The sequence below is a fragment of the Arvicola amphibius genome, chromosome 13, assembly GCF_903992535.2.
Source record: "Arvicola amphibius chromosome 13, mArvAmp1.2, whole genome shotgun sequence".
In the NCBI taxonomy this organism is placed as follows: Eukaryota; Metazoa; Chordata; class Mammalia; order Rodentia; family Cricetidae; genus Arvicola; species Arvicola amphibius.
This window is the reverse complement of record NC_052059.1, coordinates 36,103,470-36,122,827: the sequence shown is the minus strand read 5'-3', so window position 1 is coordinate 36,122,827 and position 19,358 is coordinate 36,103,470. Positions and strand designations below refer to the sequence as shown.

At 41.4% G+C, this 19,358-nt stretch overlaps 1 protein-coding gene across 3 annotated transcripts in view; it reads left to right on the top strand.

Moving 5' to 3' along the window:
- Window positions 1-19,358, top strand: part of Vwa8 (von Willebrand factor A domain containing 8) — a 319,412-nt gene that overhangs the window by 131,455 nt on the left and 168,599 nt on the right. For all 3 annotated transcript variants that reach the window (XM_038310723.2, XM_038310725.1, XM_038310726.1), the window contains exons 15-18: window positions 4,071-4,239; window positions 5,219-5,296; window positions 11,674-11,789; window positions 18,948-19,054. In XM_038310723.2, coding sequence (XP_038166651.1) covers window positions 4,071-4,239; window positions 5,219-5,296; window positions 11,674-11,789; window positions 18,948-19,054 — 470 coding nt within the window. The remainder of the gene's footprint in view (window positions 1-4,070; window positions 4,240-5,218; window positions 5,297-11,673; window positions 11,790-18,947; window positions 19,055-19,358) is intronic.

The following is a 19,358-nucleotide window of genomic DNA, read 5'->3' as shown; positions in this document are numbered from 1 at the left end:
CATTCTGTTTGATCCTCCTAGAAACTGTAGCATTTTTTAAACATCTAGTTCATGAAAGAAATGAACAAATTTTAGAGAGATCCCAGATTTTTTTTTTTTTGTGTTTGAGTCCCCAAACACAAGCGTTTAGGAAATTCTGGTTTTTGAAACTAATCCTGAACACTTTTATGGTCGAGGAACAATTTTTAAACCCCGTTACTGTGCAGTGTGTAATTCCCTTTTATTGTATATTCTGTTTGTCTGTTGATACAGAGAATGCAGCATCTCTAACAGATTCATCCAAGACCAGGTTGACACTCACTTTTGGACAGGAGAATACTTTCAGTTCTTATCCAGATCTTCACGAATTGTCCTAAGTCTAAAGACTTAAGAAAAGAGTCTTTTGATCATGATGCTTGGATGTAGTAACACACACTTACTTATCTGTTATTTTCTGTCTTCCATGTGTTCTAGATCTTGTACAGTGTGCATTAGGAATGTATTCATGCCATGTAGTTCCTCTCATGGAAATGACAGGACGTGTAGCCTGTGCTCAGATCTGTGAAACTTGTCAGTTTTGATGGGAGCATTAGTATTATACCATTTGGAAGCCGATTTTAAACTCTTGTAGTCCACAATTCATGTCATTATGGAAACCTTCTGTGTTAGTTTACTAAGTTATTTAAATGCATATTCAACCAAAAGGTAGTATCATTCCCTTTGAAAGACTGGGGCTTATTGAGATCATTCTTTGTCAGTGAGGCTTTGTTTAGGTGTAATTGATCTGTAGAACTGCATATTTAGAATATACCATTTGATCGTTTTTCAAATGCTTGTGAATTCATTATCACAATGAAGACAATGAGCAGATCTGTATCCCATGAAGTGCCTTTATACCCTTGTTAAGGCCTCCCTTCTGTCCCTCCAACCTCTCTTCTCATTGTTCCATAGCTTGTTTGTTTTTAAATAATTAGCATCACACAGTATGTTCCCCAGCTTTTCTGAGTTTCTTTGAGATTATTCATGCTGAGTAGCAATGGTTCATTCCATTTTATTTTACAATTATGATTACTTTTAGTAAATTACTTTTAGTAAAGAGAAACAGGGTTACTCTTTGTAACCCTGGCTGTCCTGGAACTCACTTTGGTAGATCAGGTTGGCCTTGAACATCATTGATCCTCATGCTTCTGCTGAAGAAATACAAGGATTAAAGATATAGCCTGCTTCATTCCATTTTATGATGAAGAACATTAGAAAGGATTTACATTCTCAAACTTCACTTGAACTCACAAACATATTAAATCCAGTAGTCTTTCAATGTTTAAAGAATGAATTTTTACCTTCTAAACTTTTTAATCCTTAGGAAATGATACATGCTTTTCTGAAAGGAAAGCTGCATCTTGCCTTCTGATTCGTTGTCATTGTTGAATTCTAACAAAGTTGGTCTAACCTTGCTTCTGTATATTTAGAGTGCTTGTTTATGTATGTGAAGAATTATAGCTTCTTCGGCCTCGGTATTACTCAGAGGTTTGCTGCTTCACCTTGAAGTTTGTGGCAGATTCTCCTTGCTAATTTACAGACTTAGGAAACTTAGTCTCAGGAAATGGCTTGCTTTGTAACTATTGTGTACAAGAAATCCTTCGGGGAGAGCCTAGAAGACTGAAGGTCCTTCTCATCCTGTTATTCAGGGGTTTGGCGACTGTTTTTATCATCAGCATGGACCTCTCTGCACTGAACATGAATACAGTCTCAATGGGTTCCCTTCAGATTGGCCAACTCCCCGCTGCAGTGCTCGTGAGAACCAATAGTAGAAAGCCAACTGCAGACAGTGTGTGTTCAGGCTGTGGGATCACCATACCCACACTCAAACCACCCAGCTTGCCTCACATCAGTTGCCCTGCTGAGTCTACAGCTTAGCTGTGCTGTGTGTCCTGCTCCTTGGTTGAGAATACACATTGGGCTTCCCCATGGGAGAACCTGTTGGGTTTTGGCTTTTATTCCCTGATTCACTGTCCCTCGTTGTTCTAAGTGAGAAACTGTATCTGTAGCTGTAATTTTTTGCAGTTAAAGCATGCTCTGTACCTCCCCTACCTCCTGCCCAGCCCCTGGCTAGGAGTCAGAAGGATCATGGGTGAATCCAGGATTGCTACTGAGCCTCAGGAAGTCACCTAGTTAGCAGCTACCTTAGCTTAAAAAATGTGGTAGCCTGCCTTTTTAGCTTGCCAGTCTCAGGCTCCCACATGTGGCATCTGCCATAGTAATAATGCCCAACCAGCCCGAGACACTGGCCTGTCCTCAGGGCGTTCAGACCCAGGATATGTGTATCCTGTAGCTGCTTTCCAAGAACAACTTTTTAAAAAAAATCATCTCCAGGCTCTGCTACATCATACATACATGCATACATCTTTAAAAACAAGATACAGCCGGGCGGTGGTGGCACACGCCTTTAATCCCAGCACTCGGGAGGCAGAGGCAGGCGGATCTCTGTGAGTTCGAGACCAGCCTGGTCTACAAGAGCTAGTTCCAGGACAGGCTCTAAAGCTGTAGAGAAACCCTGTCTCGAAAAATCCAAAAAAAAAAAAAAAAAAAAATCCGTAAAAACGAGATACAGTGAAGCAAAATACCTGTGAATTTGTAGTAATTCATTCAGTCTTATATTTCAGATGGCAGTTTCCAAAGTTGATTTTTCCTCCTGGCTTACAAATAATGATATGGCCTCAAAATTTCTATACTTGTGACTTAGTAGTACTGCCCTCTGTCTTGATGCAGCTTTCTCCTCCCTGAATTCTTCGAAGTTCTGGCTTCCCCCACACCCACCCACAGAGGCTCCAGCTTCCGTGTCCTGTAACTCTTCATTGCTGCAGTTGCCAGTGAGGTGACATCAGTTCTGCATTTGGAGTCTTGTTTTCCTCAGGTCCTTGGCACCTGAATTTGTAGCTGTTTCCTCTCGGCAGGAAATATATTCCCTCTAAGAATTAGTATTACTGCTTATTTTTAGTAGGCTGATCAATTCCACTATCACCCACCAGGTTGGATCATGTAAGAGGAATTTATTCTTTAACCTCCAGACGCTCAAGTGTTTTAGTGCCCAGGAGAAGTGCCACCCCCTTCCTCCTCTGTGTCCTGGGATGGTGGCATGCTCCCACAGATTTCCTAGCAGACACTTCTAACGAGACCAGTTTTAAAATTCTAACATGATTGTCTCAATGGCAAAAGAGTGGTATTTCAGTTCATTTTTTTCACCTTTTTAATTACTAAATATTCTCTAGCTGATCTAATTATATATTTAATATGACCCCATATGTCTTACTTAAATTGTCTATATTTTAAAAGTCTCCACACCTCAAGTAAAGCTTCACTATGGTTTGTACAGAGTGGGAGTGTTGAGAGGCTAGGATGACTACATAAACAAGCAGGCTCTATGTAATGGGTATGAACTTGGTGTGATTTCATTTCATGGGATTTCAGAGCTAACGCATTACAGAAATGAGAACACATCAAAGCAGTGGTTGTGGGAGGGCTGGTTTCATAAGCACGTGTTGTACTTTGATCAGTGATTTTTTTTTTCATTCTCTTACTCTTAATTCCAGTCTCTTACTTTTAAGTCTTGGGCTGTTTGTTGTTGTTGTTATAGTTTTTGTTTTTTTTTTTTTTTTTTTTGGTTTTTCGAGACAGGGTTTCCCTGTAGTTTCTAGAGCCTGTACTGGAACTAGCTCTTGTAGACCAGGCTGGTCTCGAACTCAGAGATCCGCCTGCCTCTGCCTCCCGAGTGCTGGGATTAAAGGCGTGCGCCACCACCGCCTGGCAGTTTTTGTAATTTTTTGAGATAGGGTTTCTCTTAGTACCCCTAGCTGTCCTGGAACTCACTCTGTAGCCCAGACTAGCCTCAGACTCACAGAAATCTATCTGCTTCTGCCTCCCAAGTGCTGGGATTAAAGCTGTGCACCACCACTGCCCAGCCCAAAGTCTATTCTTTGGATAACAACTTTGTCTTTATTAATAGAATGGCCATCTTATTGCTGAGATTCGTGTCTCATGACCCAGTTTCTATTGCGAATGGTTACATTTTGTGTTCTCCCTCCCTGCTCTAGATCCATTTTCCCTATCCACCCCTCCTTCAGAATCATCGCTCTGGCAGAGCCCCCCGTTGTTGGAAGCGCCACGCAGCAGTGGCTGGGACCGGAATTCTTAACTATGTTCTTTTTCCATCGCATGAAGCCGCTTGTGAAAACTGAAGAAATCCAGGTGATACAGGAAATGGTAAGAGTCGGGCCTGTTCTCGGCTGGTGTCCCTGCTGCTCTCGTTTGAAGCTGCCTCGATCCCTGAGGACTGTAGTCCTACAGTTTCCTGACTGGTCACTGAGGCTCCATAGTTTCTGTGAGTGCCATGATTTCAGTGTCCACCTTAGCCCAGTATCACATTTGGTTACATCATGCCACTAATATCTCTTTTTTATTCTGTTAAATTGAAATATTAGTTAACATTGCTTAAATAAAAAAATTTCACAATTATAAATTTTTATATGCATTAAATTTTATTATAACTAAAAGAAATGTGTATTTGTGCAGATGTTCTTCCGAGTTTATTGAGTTGATCATAACCAACAAATGGGTTTTATTTTTAATTTTGTACTGGGTGTCACTCTGTAGACCATACAGGACTTGAACTATTGACATTCCTTCTGCCTCAGCCTCCCAAGTGCAGAAATTAGAGCCTAAGGCACCGCATCTAACAAGTATTTGTTTAAAAAGTCTTTGAGACAACCTGAGCATCCACTTTGTACACAGGAGTCCTGTAGTCCTTTAGCCACGTCGTAGTCAGATGTATTCATATCATATAATATATGCCTGAAATCACACCAATAATTAGGTAACTAGTATAAATTGGCATTTCACTGTATTAGTTTGGGGTTCATAAGAAAATGCCTCACTTGGATCTGAAGAATTGTGTTGCTCACAGAGCAGGGGCTAGTGTTCGCTGGTGTGCCAGACGCCAGTGTCCTGCCTGAGGTCTTGCTGCATGCCGAGAAAAGATTTGGTTCTAGCCTTGGTTTTATTTGCCTGGATGTGTAAAAGAATGTCGGGCCTCAGGTATTTGCTAAGAAGATGAAGTAGCAACTTCATTCATGACTGCAACATGAATCCAGTACTCAGGGACTTTGTTAAAACAAGCTTCTAGAATTCTTTGCTGAATTGCCCTCATCTCTCCCTGTCTTTCCTTACTCCTCTCATGAAATAGGTCCCAAATGTACCTCAGGACGCTTTGGAGAAACTGCTGTCAGTCACACACAAACTCAGGGAGACCCAGGATCCGACAGTAAGTCTGGGCTTGCCCTGCACGTCTTCTGCTGATCACCTGCTCTGGTTTTAGCTGCTGCTTTTCTCCCACATGCTGTGCTTTGCCTTGTGCTTAGTGTAACCCTGTTGTCAGGGCCTCGAGCACGGTTGGAACTCTTCCTGGCTCAGCCACGGATAATGACTTTCTTCAGAGGGGCCCTTGAGCTCTGCTTTGTCCCTCCATCCTATGTGCAGAGGAGCAGCCTCTATTTTTCTAGTTCTGGCTTTAAACTATTGCCTATGCCTTTATCTTCAGCTTCTACTGTATCTTTGCTAATAGATTGGCCTTCCATTTCAGGAGAAAGACAGTCATTCTCTATAAAAAAAAAAGGGGGGGGGGGGGGGGTCAGAGGACAATTTATGGGAATCCATTTCTCTCCCATCATGTGGGTTCCACGGATAGCCTTCGGGTTGTCAGACTTGGCAGCAAGGCAGCTTTATCTACTGCAAAGAGCCATCTTGTTCACCCAAGGGCAGTAATTCTCTCTTTGCTTTTATCTGTAAAATGTGAATACAATCATCTTCTTCATAAGAAGGGTGCAATAATTAAACAAGCGCAAATGTTTTAAAATATCCACTTAATAGCTGCTTAATGAATACCAACTTATTATATTATTATTATTATAATATTATTATTATTGTTTTGTTTTTTTTTTTTTGAGACAGGGTTTCTCTGTAGCTTTGGAGCCTGTCCTGGAACTAGCTCTTGTAGACCAGGCTGGCCTCGAACTCACAGAGATCCGCCTGCCTCTGCCTCCCAAGTGCTGGGATCAAAGGCGTCACCACTGCCCGGCTGAATACTAACTTCTTTGACTGTTGAACTGGCTACTTCGGGATCATTATAAACTCAGCATATCTATCTGTCTCCTAAATAACTATGCTTAAACTTGTTCCCGATCTCATTGCTGACTGATAATCATCTACTGAACGGCCTAAAGCCGAAGCCTTGACATCACCACTGCTCTGGCAGCAGGCTACTCTCTCCAGTTAGCCCCATGAGGTTGAATCTGCTGTTACCTGCAGCCCACAATTGTTCTTATATCCACTTTCCAGATGTTGGACCTGGAATATTACTTTCATTTATTGACCCTTCACCAGCCATTCTCACTCTGCATGGCTTACTGTTAGCTTTCTGCAGAAGCTTAACAAATTACCACTATTATTTTTAACAAATCATGGCTTAATGAAATGTTTAATCTGAACTGTAGAATTTTGAAGTCAGCATCACTGAGCCGATGTGGAAGTGCAGACCTGGACTCCTGGGGGGCTCTAGGGAGACTCTGTTCTTTGTTCCTTCTAACTTGGGGTGATTTCTACCTGCATTCTTTGACTTAGGGTCCCATGGTACCCGTCCTGTATATTCCCATCACCCCTGGTGTTTCTGTGAATTTTCTTCTGTCCCCTCTTACAGATATATAAGATTACATTTAGGGGCCATCGAATTAATCCAAGATAATGTCCTCTTTTTAGAAATTCTTTTTTGCTTTTTTGTGGTGGGGGGCATTTCAAGGTAGGGTTTGTCTATAGCTTTGGAGCCTGTCCTGGAACTTGCTCTATAGACCAGACTGGCCTCAAACTCACAAGGGATCCACCTACCTGTCTCAGCCTCTCAGGTGCTGGGATTAAGGCGTGTGCTACTCCCACCTGGCCCTTACAGAAATTCTTAATCTCATCTGCAAAGACAACTGACCCATGGAAAGTAACATTCATAAGCTAAAGCAATTAGTTTGTGCATGTGCCTGCCTGCCTGCCTGCGTGCGTGCGTGCGTGCGTGCCTGCGTGCGTGCCTGCGTGCGTGCGTGCGTGCGTGCGTGCGTGCGTGTGTGTGTGTGTGTGTGTGTTGGACATGGGTGATTTTCCCTGTCGCCACAGTTCTCCTGCTAGTTGACTCTAGGACCTCATCTCATCTTTCCTCATCACTCTTCAGCTTTGTTATTTTCTTTGCTTTTCCTAAGTTTTAAAATTTATTCTTTAGTAATTTTTATACAAATACCATGTATTTAGATTATATCTCCCTCACTCCTCCCAGCTACCACCTCTAGCTCTTCCTGTACCGCCAGTCCCCATTCCAACTTCATGTCATTATCATTATTTTCTTTTCTTCCTCTTCCCATCACCCTCCTTTATCACACACTGAGTCCAATTAGTGCTGACCATGTGCACATGGTTGTTGAATACCATCCACTGGAGTGTGCGTGTGTGTGTGTGTGTGTGTGTGTATGAGTGTATGAGAGAGAGTGTGTGTGTGTATGTGTGAGAGTGTGTGTGCATGTGTATATGTGTGTGAGAGGAGGGATCTCATTTAGGGCTGAGCACTCCCAGTTACTTATTCTCGACCTTTTGAACGGTTTTTAATTTCTAAACTAACTACTATCTACTACATGAAGAAGTATCTCTGAGTAGAGGTAAGGCTTGCACTAGTCACTGGACATATGAACAAATATTTGGAAGCTAGATTAACATTATGCCCTTTTAACCAAACAGTAGTAGTAGGGCCTGTGACTTCCACAGCCCCAAACTCTGCCAGCTATGCAGTACCAGGTCTGAGCTCCCTCCTGTGGAGCAGGCCTTGTGTCTAGTCACAGTGCTGTGGTATCCATAATAGCCATGCCTCTATTGCCTCACTGCATGACCTCACCGGGCTGGGCATTGTGGTTTTCAGTTCACAGCTGGGTAAGACCATCGAATGCTTTTTTCTTCCCTCTCAATCTTCAAAGTACTTTCTGGCCCCGTGAAAGCTAGCTAGCAAGCAGCCTTTCCTGTTCTTGAACACATTAGTGCCTGCCTTGAGAAGTTGACATCTGGGTTTTCCTCACCTCAGTGGGTGTAGGTTTGTTCCCTTGCCCCCTTAGTTTGCTCAGATGTCACATTTCCAGCCAGCTTTTCCAGATCCCTGTGATTCAGAGGCGACTTCCTTGCCATGTCATTGTCATCTTACCCCTGCCTCAGGTCTCCATAGAGCTTATTACTGTGGTCACCACAGACATGCCATAGTCGCTTTGTGCTCTGCCCTTGGGTGTTTCTTTGCTTGCAGTACAGCCGGTAGTCAGCAAAGACCTGTGAGAAGACTGAAAAAGCGAGTACCATGTTGTCCTTGGAGTGGTCTTTGCCGGTTCATTTCCAGAGAACCTCCTGTTCTGCACACTGGTTAAGGCATCCATTGCCTTTGTCTGTAGACTGAGGACAGCACACCAAGTGTTTCTCGGCTGTTCTGCCAGTCCCATTGCCTCAGCTGTAGCCGAAGCCCCTCAGCTCTGCCTACACTTAGCTTGGTGCTGTTTTAACTCTAGCACCCATTAAAATGTCTGCTTTAGAAATGCCTGGAATGTGCTTCCTCTCCTTTAATGTGTTCTTCTGAGCCCTTATTCTGCTAGATTACAATCTCAGTCCCCTAAGCAGAAGTTACTTGTGCCTCATGGTCTGCTTTTGTGACCCTAGCAAATACCCAGGACACTGACTGATCACAGTTACCTTGAAGCTTATTTTTAGCTCTTCAATTAGAACTTCAATTCCCCAAGCTTGTTCAGTCTCCTCTGACTCCTAACCTGGATCCTGACAGATAATAGATACTAAAATCCTTGAGGAATGAATGGAAAATTAATTAATTACTAATATATTAAGATATCCTCTCCAGGTGCTTCTTTCCTGGTAGTGTTACTTTTTTTTTAATAAGAAAAGTAATTCTTTGAGAAGAAATGTTATTTTCATTTCTTATGAGATCTTTTGTAATTTTAAGCAGTTGAGGTACTAATAATTGTGCTAACATGAAAACTCTTTGAGTGTGCTCTTAACTTGCATAACCATGGTAACCAAGGGAATGTACTTCACATTCTCACTCTTCTTTCTGCGAGATAAAGTTGCAGTTAGAAATTTGATAATGCAATGTTAAATACACTAGGACTTTTAAAATTAAAGTACATGCTGAATTTTTAATTGAAAGTCCAAGAGCAGGAGTTACTGAGTGATTTATTCACCACTGACATGGCTCAACAGAAACAGTTCTGGTGTTTTAAGCAGTTTTGTTGTTGTAAAGAAGTCAGTGCTGTCCAGTGAAGGAATTACTCTTTTTGGAGCCTGTAAGGAGACGTCAGGGTGCCTGAGGTGAGGTGGGAAGCCCACATAGCATTAGCTTACAAGACTGTGATGCTGGATCCTAGGAAGTTCCCTTAGTTTACTATGACTGTTGGAAGAGTCATGTTGGGGTCCATTTGTCAGAGATGTGTGGTTAAAATAGGAACTTTTTATAATCTGCGAGATTACGGATGGGAATTCCTGAATCCTCTGCTTTCTGGAATAGTAGTAAATGTTTATCCACAGTCCTTTCTTCTTCATTGTTTGCCACTTAGCAAGGATTGAGGTCATTTGCTGCCACTTTTCTTTCCCATCTTGGTGTCATAGGCATCCTGTAGTAGGTCTTTTTGAGGGACACTATTGAAGCAGTGCCTCTTTCTGGTCTCAGTTGTCTCTAGCCCTCTTTCCCACACTAGTGACAGTCAGGTCAGGCCTTAGAGAAGTGTTGTTTTGGTAAAGCTCACACACTGTTCTGCACATAACACTGCTGCTGCCATTAGAAATGAGGCCTCACGCCATTCATGGAGTCAGTTGTGATCCACAGTTATTTGAGAGCAAGCCGTCTGAAAGGTGGCATGGTAGAGTCAGGCTGACAGCTCAGGACTACTTTAAGCCCTGGTATCGTTTGTCAGTGTGTTTTTCTTTTGATTTATTTTAGCACTAAAGCACGTGTTATTTTTAATTGAAGTGTAAGGTTATTTATATTTAAATATTCTCTATGTCTAGAATGCACATTTATTGAAAACAAGTATTCAGGATTCATCAAATGTTTGTGTGTAAGTGAGTTTGTTGAAATTTGTTTAAATATTGGAGACTTTGGTCATGTTCCTGACCTGGTCCCAAAAGGGCGTGTTAAGTCATATGTCACTGAAACATGACACTAGTGGCAGCAGACCCACGTGTCATAGAGCTGTGACATGCTTGACAGTGGATCATGGATGCTCCTTCATGCAAGCATATCTTGGACAATTTCCCTTGTCTATTTTGAGCCCCTTAATCCAGTTCTTCCTCTTGTCCCCAAGGTGCTAGGGTCACTTTGCTGCCTTCATCACCCCTTGTAACATTTCACTCTGGCCTGCAGTGCCCCCTCAGGTCAAATAGCTTCAGATGGGTTTCGTTCCACTGGCTTAGTTAAACCATGCTGTTGATCTGAGCCGTGAACTAGGTCAGTAATCTGATTATTATTAGATTACTATAATAATCTAATTCACTAAAATTATGTCAATGCCTCTTTGTGAATGTGTCTGGCTGCTTTTGCTGTGAGGAGGCCAGTCTGGCTCATCTATCATTTGTTGGGCATCCTTATCTCTGTTATTTCTGGGCCATCCTTATCTCTGTCATTTGTGGGGCACCCCCATCATCTCTGCCATTTGTGGGGCACCCCCATCTTCTCTGCCATTTCTGGGGCACCCGCATAATCTCTGGCATTTGTTGGGCCTCCTATTATCTCTATCATTCTGGAGGCAGCCCTGTTTTTCTGGCCTGTGCTAATTGCTGTAGAACCATTTTAGAATTTAATCCTAGGGGACGATGCTGTTAGTGTCATCTTAAAGATGAGGAAACAGTCTTGAGAACTGAAGTCATTAGTCAACATCACATGCCTAATGAGAATCTGACTTGTCTAAGTGTGAAGCCAGTGAGCAGTAATGTCTTACTGTGCTGCCTGCCAAGAGAATTTCACGCTCAAGTCGACGGGTAGTCATGAAGTGCTTACCAGGGCCTTGGCCCTGTATTAGCCACTGCAGTAGTGAAATTTGGGGCAAGTGAGGATAACGAAATTATTGCAACAGTATTAAGGGCTCCAACAGCCATGTGCTACTGAGGTGGTAAACCAGTTGGCATCTTTGTGGTCAGCAACCTACACTGTCCACAATTCCTTTCTTCTGTTTCAGAAACCACAGATTTGCTTAGAGCTCTAAGCATTTTCAGAATATCTTAACAAGTCAGCTGTGTGAAGAAGAAAAGCCAGAATAGCTGATTGACGTAAGAGATGTTTGTGAGGCAGGTGTAACCTGTGTTTAGAACAGCCTTCCCACCTTGCCGCCCACCCCACTGAAAGACTGCAATTGAACTTAATTGATAAACACCTTCTGTAGAGTAGTAAAACTATCCTGAATGCTATTTCAAGTGTAAGTTAGATTCTGTTCATTTTTATTCATAACTCATTTCTTGCATGTAAGTTTGGCCTTGTCCCTCAGGAATAGTGAATTGTACTGTGACATCCATCTGTGGGGCAGTAACCTGCTGAAGTGAGGCTCTTAGCAGACTGTCTGTGCCTTTTCCTAGGCACAGTCCCTGGCAGCATCACTTTCCACCCGGCAGCTGCTGCGGATTGCTCGACGGCTGTCGCAGTACCCCAACGAAAATCTTCATGATGCCATTACGAAAGCCTGCCTTTCCAGGTAACCATATTCGCCTTTTGCCACAGTTCAAGTCTCTGACCCTCTTCTAGAATGGTCCCATCAGCTGAAGTGACAGTCTCTGTCCACAGTCTGTTAAAAGTAGTGTATTAACCACATAATGTTTCAGTCTGGCTCTGTTACTAGAATAGACTTCATATAATACATTCACATAGGCATAAAGGAAGTTTTAAGATACCTTAGTGGTCGAGCATGCCCTGAGTTCAGTCACTAGTGCCAAAACAAAATTAGAATGAATTGAATACATTTCACAAGTATTTTTATAAATGGGCAAACAGTTTTAGTCTCTTCTTGGATCATACAGTAGTAAATACTGCGTTTGAGATTGCATGCTCATTCGTGGGTCTTCTGCGCCAGGTTCTCTAAGTGTTGTGTTGCTGCTTCCCAAATTTGTTCTGGAACTTTTTGTCTTGATAATACTGATTCTATAGCTAAATTTAATAAAAGTAACACGTTTTCAGTGTATACTAATAGTTTACATACCAATTGGGAAGTGTTTATTAAAAATTGGCTTGCAGAATTTTCTCACAAAATCATGTTTGTGTGAAGTTATTTTAAAATATTAATAAGGGCCAGAGAGATAGCTCAGGAGTGATTAAGGGCACTAGATGTTCTTGCAGAAGAACCAGGTTCAGGTCCCAGCAACCACATCACAGCTCACAGCTGTCTGTAACTCTACTCGTGGGGGATCTAGTGTTTTCTTCTGGCTTCCTTGGGCACCAGGTACACATATGGTACACAGACAATACAGGCAGGCAAAATCAACCATATACATAAGATAAACAAAATTTTAAAGAGACTATATTCTCTAAGCCGATGTGGTGTTACATGCTCTTTAATCCCAGCACTAGGGTGGTAGGATCTCTGGGTTCAAGGTCAGCCTGGTCTACAGAGGGAGTTCTAGGACAGCCAGGGCTACACAGAGAAACCCTGTCTCGAAAAACAAAAATTAATAAGAAAAGATTAGTAACAGTTCTCAACAGGCATAGAGAGTTTTCTCTTAGATTATTCTTATATACTTTAATCCACTATTTTCATTTCTTTGATAAGATTATTTTAATCATATTAGTTATGCTTATCATCCACTCATTCCTTGATAAAAATTAAAAGGAGACTCTGATTTGGTTTAGAAAATTTGTAATTGTCTTTTGTAACACTTCAGTGTACTAGACAGCCTTTCTTGTAAACACCTTGTGCTGTGACCGGACTTTTCTCTCCCTGCAGTGCATCCAGCTGAGCTAAGCCTGTCTGCAGCATAATTCCTTGAATAGCTCATAGTTATAAGAGATCCCATTCTTGTGTTTTAAACAGAAAATATTAGCGATATAAACAAGTTTTGATGCAAAAAAGCATCAACTGCATATTTTAAAGTCATAAGGTGCAGAAAGTACAGACAATTATTGCCTTTACCTAGAGCATATTTTGTTTATAGGTCTGAGAGCAGAGATGCAGGCACATGGTACTCAGCAAAGCAGGCAATGCAGAAGATTAAGGGAGTAGAACATGGTGGGTATGTTAGAATGCAACAGTCACCACAGCCTGTAAAATAATGCTGCCCATTGAGCCAGCTTCTGGATCTTCTTAAGAAACTAGTAGTACATCAAGAAATAAAAATTAATCTAATAAATGAAGAAGAATCAAAGTCAGGAGAATAAATATCAAACAGCCTCAAGTTGTAAGAATGTGGAAAGGTAAAGTTGAAAATAACCCAAAAGTCCATTGACTGCTGAATAGATGAGCATTAATTAAGTGTGAGGCATTCATTCAATAGGATATGATTCAGTAGTAAAACACATAAAGTGAAAATACATTGAAAATGTAAACGGTTGAGAGTAGAACAAAACATAGCATAATTTTCTACAGCTCGGGGTTCTGGGAAATAGAGTGCCTTTGAACTAGCAAAATGTTCTCAAATTGATTGAGATAGTGCTTGCACAACTATGAACATAATTAAAATGATTAAATCATGCACTTTAAGAAATTGTATAGGCAGACATTTTATATCAGAAGATCTGATATTAAAAATAAAATGAAAGAAAGTAAAACCATAGTAAGAAATGACTGATGCACTAGCTGCCGAGAAGACTTTGAAATAGGATAGGCTTACTGCTAGATTTCAATGTCTATTTAAGCAGGATCTGTGGGTCTGGATGGTCATGAGATAGCGGACCTTCAGCAGGGCCCCTTCCATGGAAAGTAAAGTAGACACGTTGGCTGCCTTGTTAACTAAAGTGTTTCTGCTCATGTGACCAGAGAAAAACTGAGAAAACTTGCCATCTCTCTGGAACCTTGGTTGGGAAAGAGTCTTCTGTACGAAATACAAGTGCTCTCTGTTGCCTGGAGCAAGTAGGAGTGCCTATAGGGACACAGCTAGGGTAGTAACCACAGGGTACAAGTTTAGTTAACTCATTCAGAGTTTTGAACTACCGATAGGCTTTCATAGAATAGCAACCCTAAAGCCTGCTATGTATCAATCGTTTAACTACCCAAAATATTAAACAGTTCATCTGAGGATAAGGTCACAATATTTGATAAGCTAGGTGTTGGACAGATGACGCAGCAATTAAGAGCAATGGTTGCTCTTGCTTAAGGCCTGGGTTCAATTCCCAGTACCCATATGTTGGCTCGCCACCATCTATAAGTCTAGTTCCAACAGATCTACCTCCCTCGTCTGGCCTCTCTGGACACTAGTCAAACAGTGGTGCACAGACATAATAAGCAGGCAAAACACCTAGACATAATAATGATTTTCTTAAGTTACACTATTCTTGAGAAAGAAACAAATATGTAGGAGATTTGACAGATAGGACATTCAGAAATAGAACTCCAGGAATTCAAAGCAGAGCATTTGAAATTACCTAATGGGTATCCTTCAGAAGGTGTAAATGTTAGGAAAGTTTAAAAGTAGGATAAAGGAAACCAGGAGTTGGTGAATTTGAAAGAAAAACTGAACAAAAAAAAATTGAAATCAAAGTTTTGAAATAAAAGAAACCTGGGCTGACAGCAGTCAGGATAGAGTTGTAGGAGCGCCGCAGTGATGGAAGCTGGCACCAAAGATCCAACCATGCAGGGCTGCAGCAAGGAAAGATACAATGAGAAAGACTGACATCTGCCTGATGGGACTTCTGTGGGTTTTGCGGGGGATTGAGCCCAACATCCTGTGCTTGCTAAACTACACCCCAATCTCCTGAAAGAAAAAGAGATGGGAATTATTCCAGCAAATTCCAGCCAAGAGTGTTCTAGAACTGTTAAGTATGAGTTTATGTGTTTAAATGTGTCTGTTCACGAATGGGGCAAAGTAAAACAAATTCCCATGGTCTGACAGTAACACTCAGACACAGGGACAGTGCTAAACGTTTCCAGAGGAAAAGCCTACAAGGGAGCAAGGATCAGACTGATGACTTGAGAACAGCATCAGCAAATTCCAGAAGGATTAGATGTCCTATTTTTAAGTTACTGTCATATAAGTGAGAAAAAAAGATTTGATGAAACCTAATTTCCCAGCCATAACCGAACTTTTAGTGAACCAGGAATATTCTTAGTAAACCATGGATAAACACAGAGTTCTTCAGCCTGATAAGGACTGCTGCGAATTTAAGCAGCAAAGATTTCTCCTGGTAAAATATTTGGCATATTTCCTTAAACATTAGGAGAAAATGAATATATTATCTTCCACATTTTCTTCCAGTACCCAAGATAACATGATTGGTTATAGTAAAAGTATCCAAGAGGCAATCATGTAAGTTACTAGAGCCAACGGTCTAATGAAGTTCTTTGTGTGCTCAGATCGATGACATTCTTGTGCTTTTGCAACTGTGAGTCAATTAAATCATACATGCAGTCCTTCTGTGGAAGGCAGAATCAATCTATTGATGGCCATCAGAGGGAAGCTGTCCTTGGGCCTGCACAGAAGAGGAGATTGACTGCTAGAAAATGCACTCCTCCCAGTCTGCGTGTGCAGTCAGAATCCCACAGTACAATGAGCTGGAGAAGTCACTCTCGAGTAGGCACGGAAATAGAAAGCTCCAAAAGTAGCTAAGGAAGATGTGAGGGAGGTCTATGTCTGCGCAGGAGGATACTGTCTGTCGTGTCGTGGCGTTCCTCGTAACCGTGTTGCTCCAGGGAGACTTGTGGAGCTTAGTCTATGTGAAAAGTATCATTTTTAATGTAGAAATAGATGACACGCCAACAAAGGGTTAAGATTAACCCCTTCCTTGTTTTATAAAAACGTAAACTCTGGATATGTAGTTACGGACTGTAACTACCGTGAAAGTTAAAAGCCACCACCTGGGAGCATGTCTGAGAGAGTTGGTGACCAGAGATGGACTCACACCCAGAGCCTGCAGGCTCGAAAGGAAGAGTCCGTCCCAGCTGGGCAAGGTTCGGATAGGCGTGGATGCAGAGAATGAGCGATTCCATTATCCGGTTAACACTTGGGGAGATGCTGACCGCTTTATTAGTTAGGGAAGTCGAACTTGAAATAAGACTGGTTACCATTCTATACTTATTTTTTTTTAAATATTCTCTGAAGTTTTCTGGAATGTTGACATACTCCAGAGTTTTAAAGTACTTACTGTTTGCGTTCTTAAGTAGTGTTGTTATGGAAGGGCCGCAGTAAAGGTTTGCCTTGTCATCCACTCGAGATCCGCGGGAGTGGAAGCCAACACTCAGCAGCCTCTCGCTCAGGCATCGTCTGTTGACTTTACGACAGCTGCAGTCGGCGTCTTCCTGCCAGCCTCAGAGTAACATAGAAGCAGGAAAGGCAAAAAAGACTATTGGTTCATTCTTTTTCTTTTTAATAACCTCTTTTCATGTTGAGGCAATGAAAAGGAACTAATTTTATTGAGAATTTCAGGCTCCACTCCTACCCTTCCCTTCTGCTCTACGAATAACTCCAGGGCTGCAGCCTTCCTTTTCTAGATACTCCACACCCGTTCATCTGAATCCTAAAAGTTCCTCTTTTAGAGAGGGACTAAAGGGCGCTGTAAGAGTTCTACTGTGTTCTTTATTTTATGTTATATTGACTTACGCGCTTCTAAAAAAAATTTTGAGGAATTGATTCTTTAGTGATAAGATTTTGGAAAGAGCTATAAGAATCTAATCAGAAGTAAAGATTAGCGGTCCTGGAAAGTGAAGTCATGAAGAAATTATTCCTACCACCCAAAAGTGAGTTACATGCATTTCTTAAAGATACTAAAAAGTATAAAGTTAATAGTATGTGTGTAAGATTTCACTTTGTTAACTGTTACATAATTAATTCTAAAATCCACAAATCTGATAAGTTTTCATACCAGTGTTTAACAGTTATTGACACGATTTTTTTATTGTCCTCAGGAACTGTTTTGCTTGTAGAGACTGACTGTCTAGTGACTGCTTGAATTTAAAAGCCGATTCCATTCTTTAAGAATGTGATTAAAAATACCTAAACTTCTTCAGACTTTTCTCTCAGTTCATTTAACTGTAAGTTTACTAGATATTAACAATTGCATTTAAATGCATTTGCATACTGAATTTTATTTTTAGAACTGCCTAAACTAAATACTTTCAAGCTTTGAAACTGTATTAATAACTTTTACATACAATAAATAACCACATATTACAAGCTATATTTATCAGATAGACCATATTATCTTAAGTCATCTAGTACTGTTTGTAAACTTAAGAATTCTAGTCACAAGTACTAATTAATTCATTATACATTCTGAGTAGACGCCTTGATATCCATTATGAAGCTCTGATTAGCTCTAATTGCCACCCTACCACCTAAGCCTTCCCTTTCGTGGGGTTGCTGCAATATGCCTCCTCATCTGGTCTTTCCTGTATCTTTTCTCTTCTAGGCTTTAGGCAGAAGGCCAGAAATGTTCCAATATAGGGCCAACCTGAGATTTGTGGGTAGGCTATGTAGAGGTCAGGGGTGCCAAGAATAGTTAGTAGACAAGTCAAAACTTTGTGCGGTTGATATCAGTCCAGGTGACCTAATGGGATGGTAGAAATGCCTACAAAGCCCTAATATCCCCAGACTTGGGAACAACTATGATAGGAAGGTTGGGAATGATGCCAGGATTCAAAGACTCAAGAAACTGGACTCAAACACAGTGAGGTTTGGGAGATAAGGTGGGGGCCTGGTTTCGAGCAACAAAACAGTGATGTCAGAACTGCACTGGCCTGCAGAGACACAGCCTAGAGTGACGTCAGAACTGCGCTGGCCTGCAGAGACACAGCCTAGAGGTGCATACACCTCCTAGTGCTCTTGTGGGACCCAGAGGAGGCAGTGGGTAGACAGGGTCAGGTCTGCGGCTCAGAATCTTATGGGCACAGGGAATAATATCCAGTGTCTGACACCCTTCATTCACATGCCTCCTGGCTCACGCCACCCTTCTACTACTACTAGGGGTTCTCAAGGGGAGGGAACCATCCACAAAGCTTAGTACTGTGTGAACCTGAATGCAGATGGTTTATTTGAGACATCGGAGCATCCAACCATGGCTTTACACTAGCACAGCGCAGGCAATCACTGACTGAAGATCCTTTCTGTGGGTTCGTTGTGGTCATACAGTGTAAACATTACATTGCGTAGGAAACTGTTCCTAGCCATGAGGCTTATGGTGTCTTTGTAGTTGAAGACTCTGTCTCTTCCCAGATTGTTATTTTAACAACATATTTATAAAATAGGTACAGAGAGATTTCTTAATGGAAGGAAACAAAACCAGATAATCTTTCATTCAGGAATTTGTGTTAGAAAATAAGAAAAACTTCATTAAACCATTTCTGATTTAAATTTGTGATTGCCAACTTAGAGTAGGCTAAAATGTTGCTGTTTTAGTTAAAAATTTGATATGCCACTTATACAACAAACAAGAAATATGAGGTATATAAAATCCATTTATGAAAGAGATGATTTCATCATAATCTGAAAAATGTACGTTAATGAATATAGCTAATTACAAATAAGCTTAGTTATTAAAGATTGCACAAGCATGTGCTTTACACAAACTTTGTTTATACTAAAATTTTATGCATTATATTTCATAGGTACACGGTTTCTCCTCGGTTGTAGCTAATGAAGTATGTGTGTTAAAAGTTATATAAAAACGAAAGAAAACACTGAATTAATCAGAGCACTGCCATCCCCCTCACTAGGTTCTTACCGAGCCTCGCTAGGTCAGCGCTGGAGAAGAACCTGGCAGACGCTGCGATAGACATAAGCCCTGGCGACAGCCTGGAGCCGGAGCTGGAGAGCTACAAGTGTAAGTATCGGCTAGATTCGGGTGACATAGCGACAGTCAAACATTTGGTGTTATTAGTGTCAATAAAATTCTTTTCTTTTGTGTATTGCACTGATGAAGTCAGTCTACGTCTTTCCTTAAAAAGCAGTCTGAAGGCCATTCCACAACTGAACTTTTGGTATCGCTTCCTTCAGAGGGGGCCGCCCTCCCCGCCAAGAGTCAGTTTGACACTAATGGAATCAACTTGTCTAATTTTGACAAATATGTCTTCCCAAATGTTTTCACCATACAGTTTAGAATTCTGTTTTCTTTGTACAGCATTGTA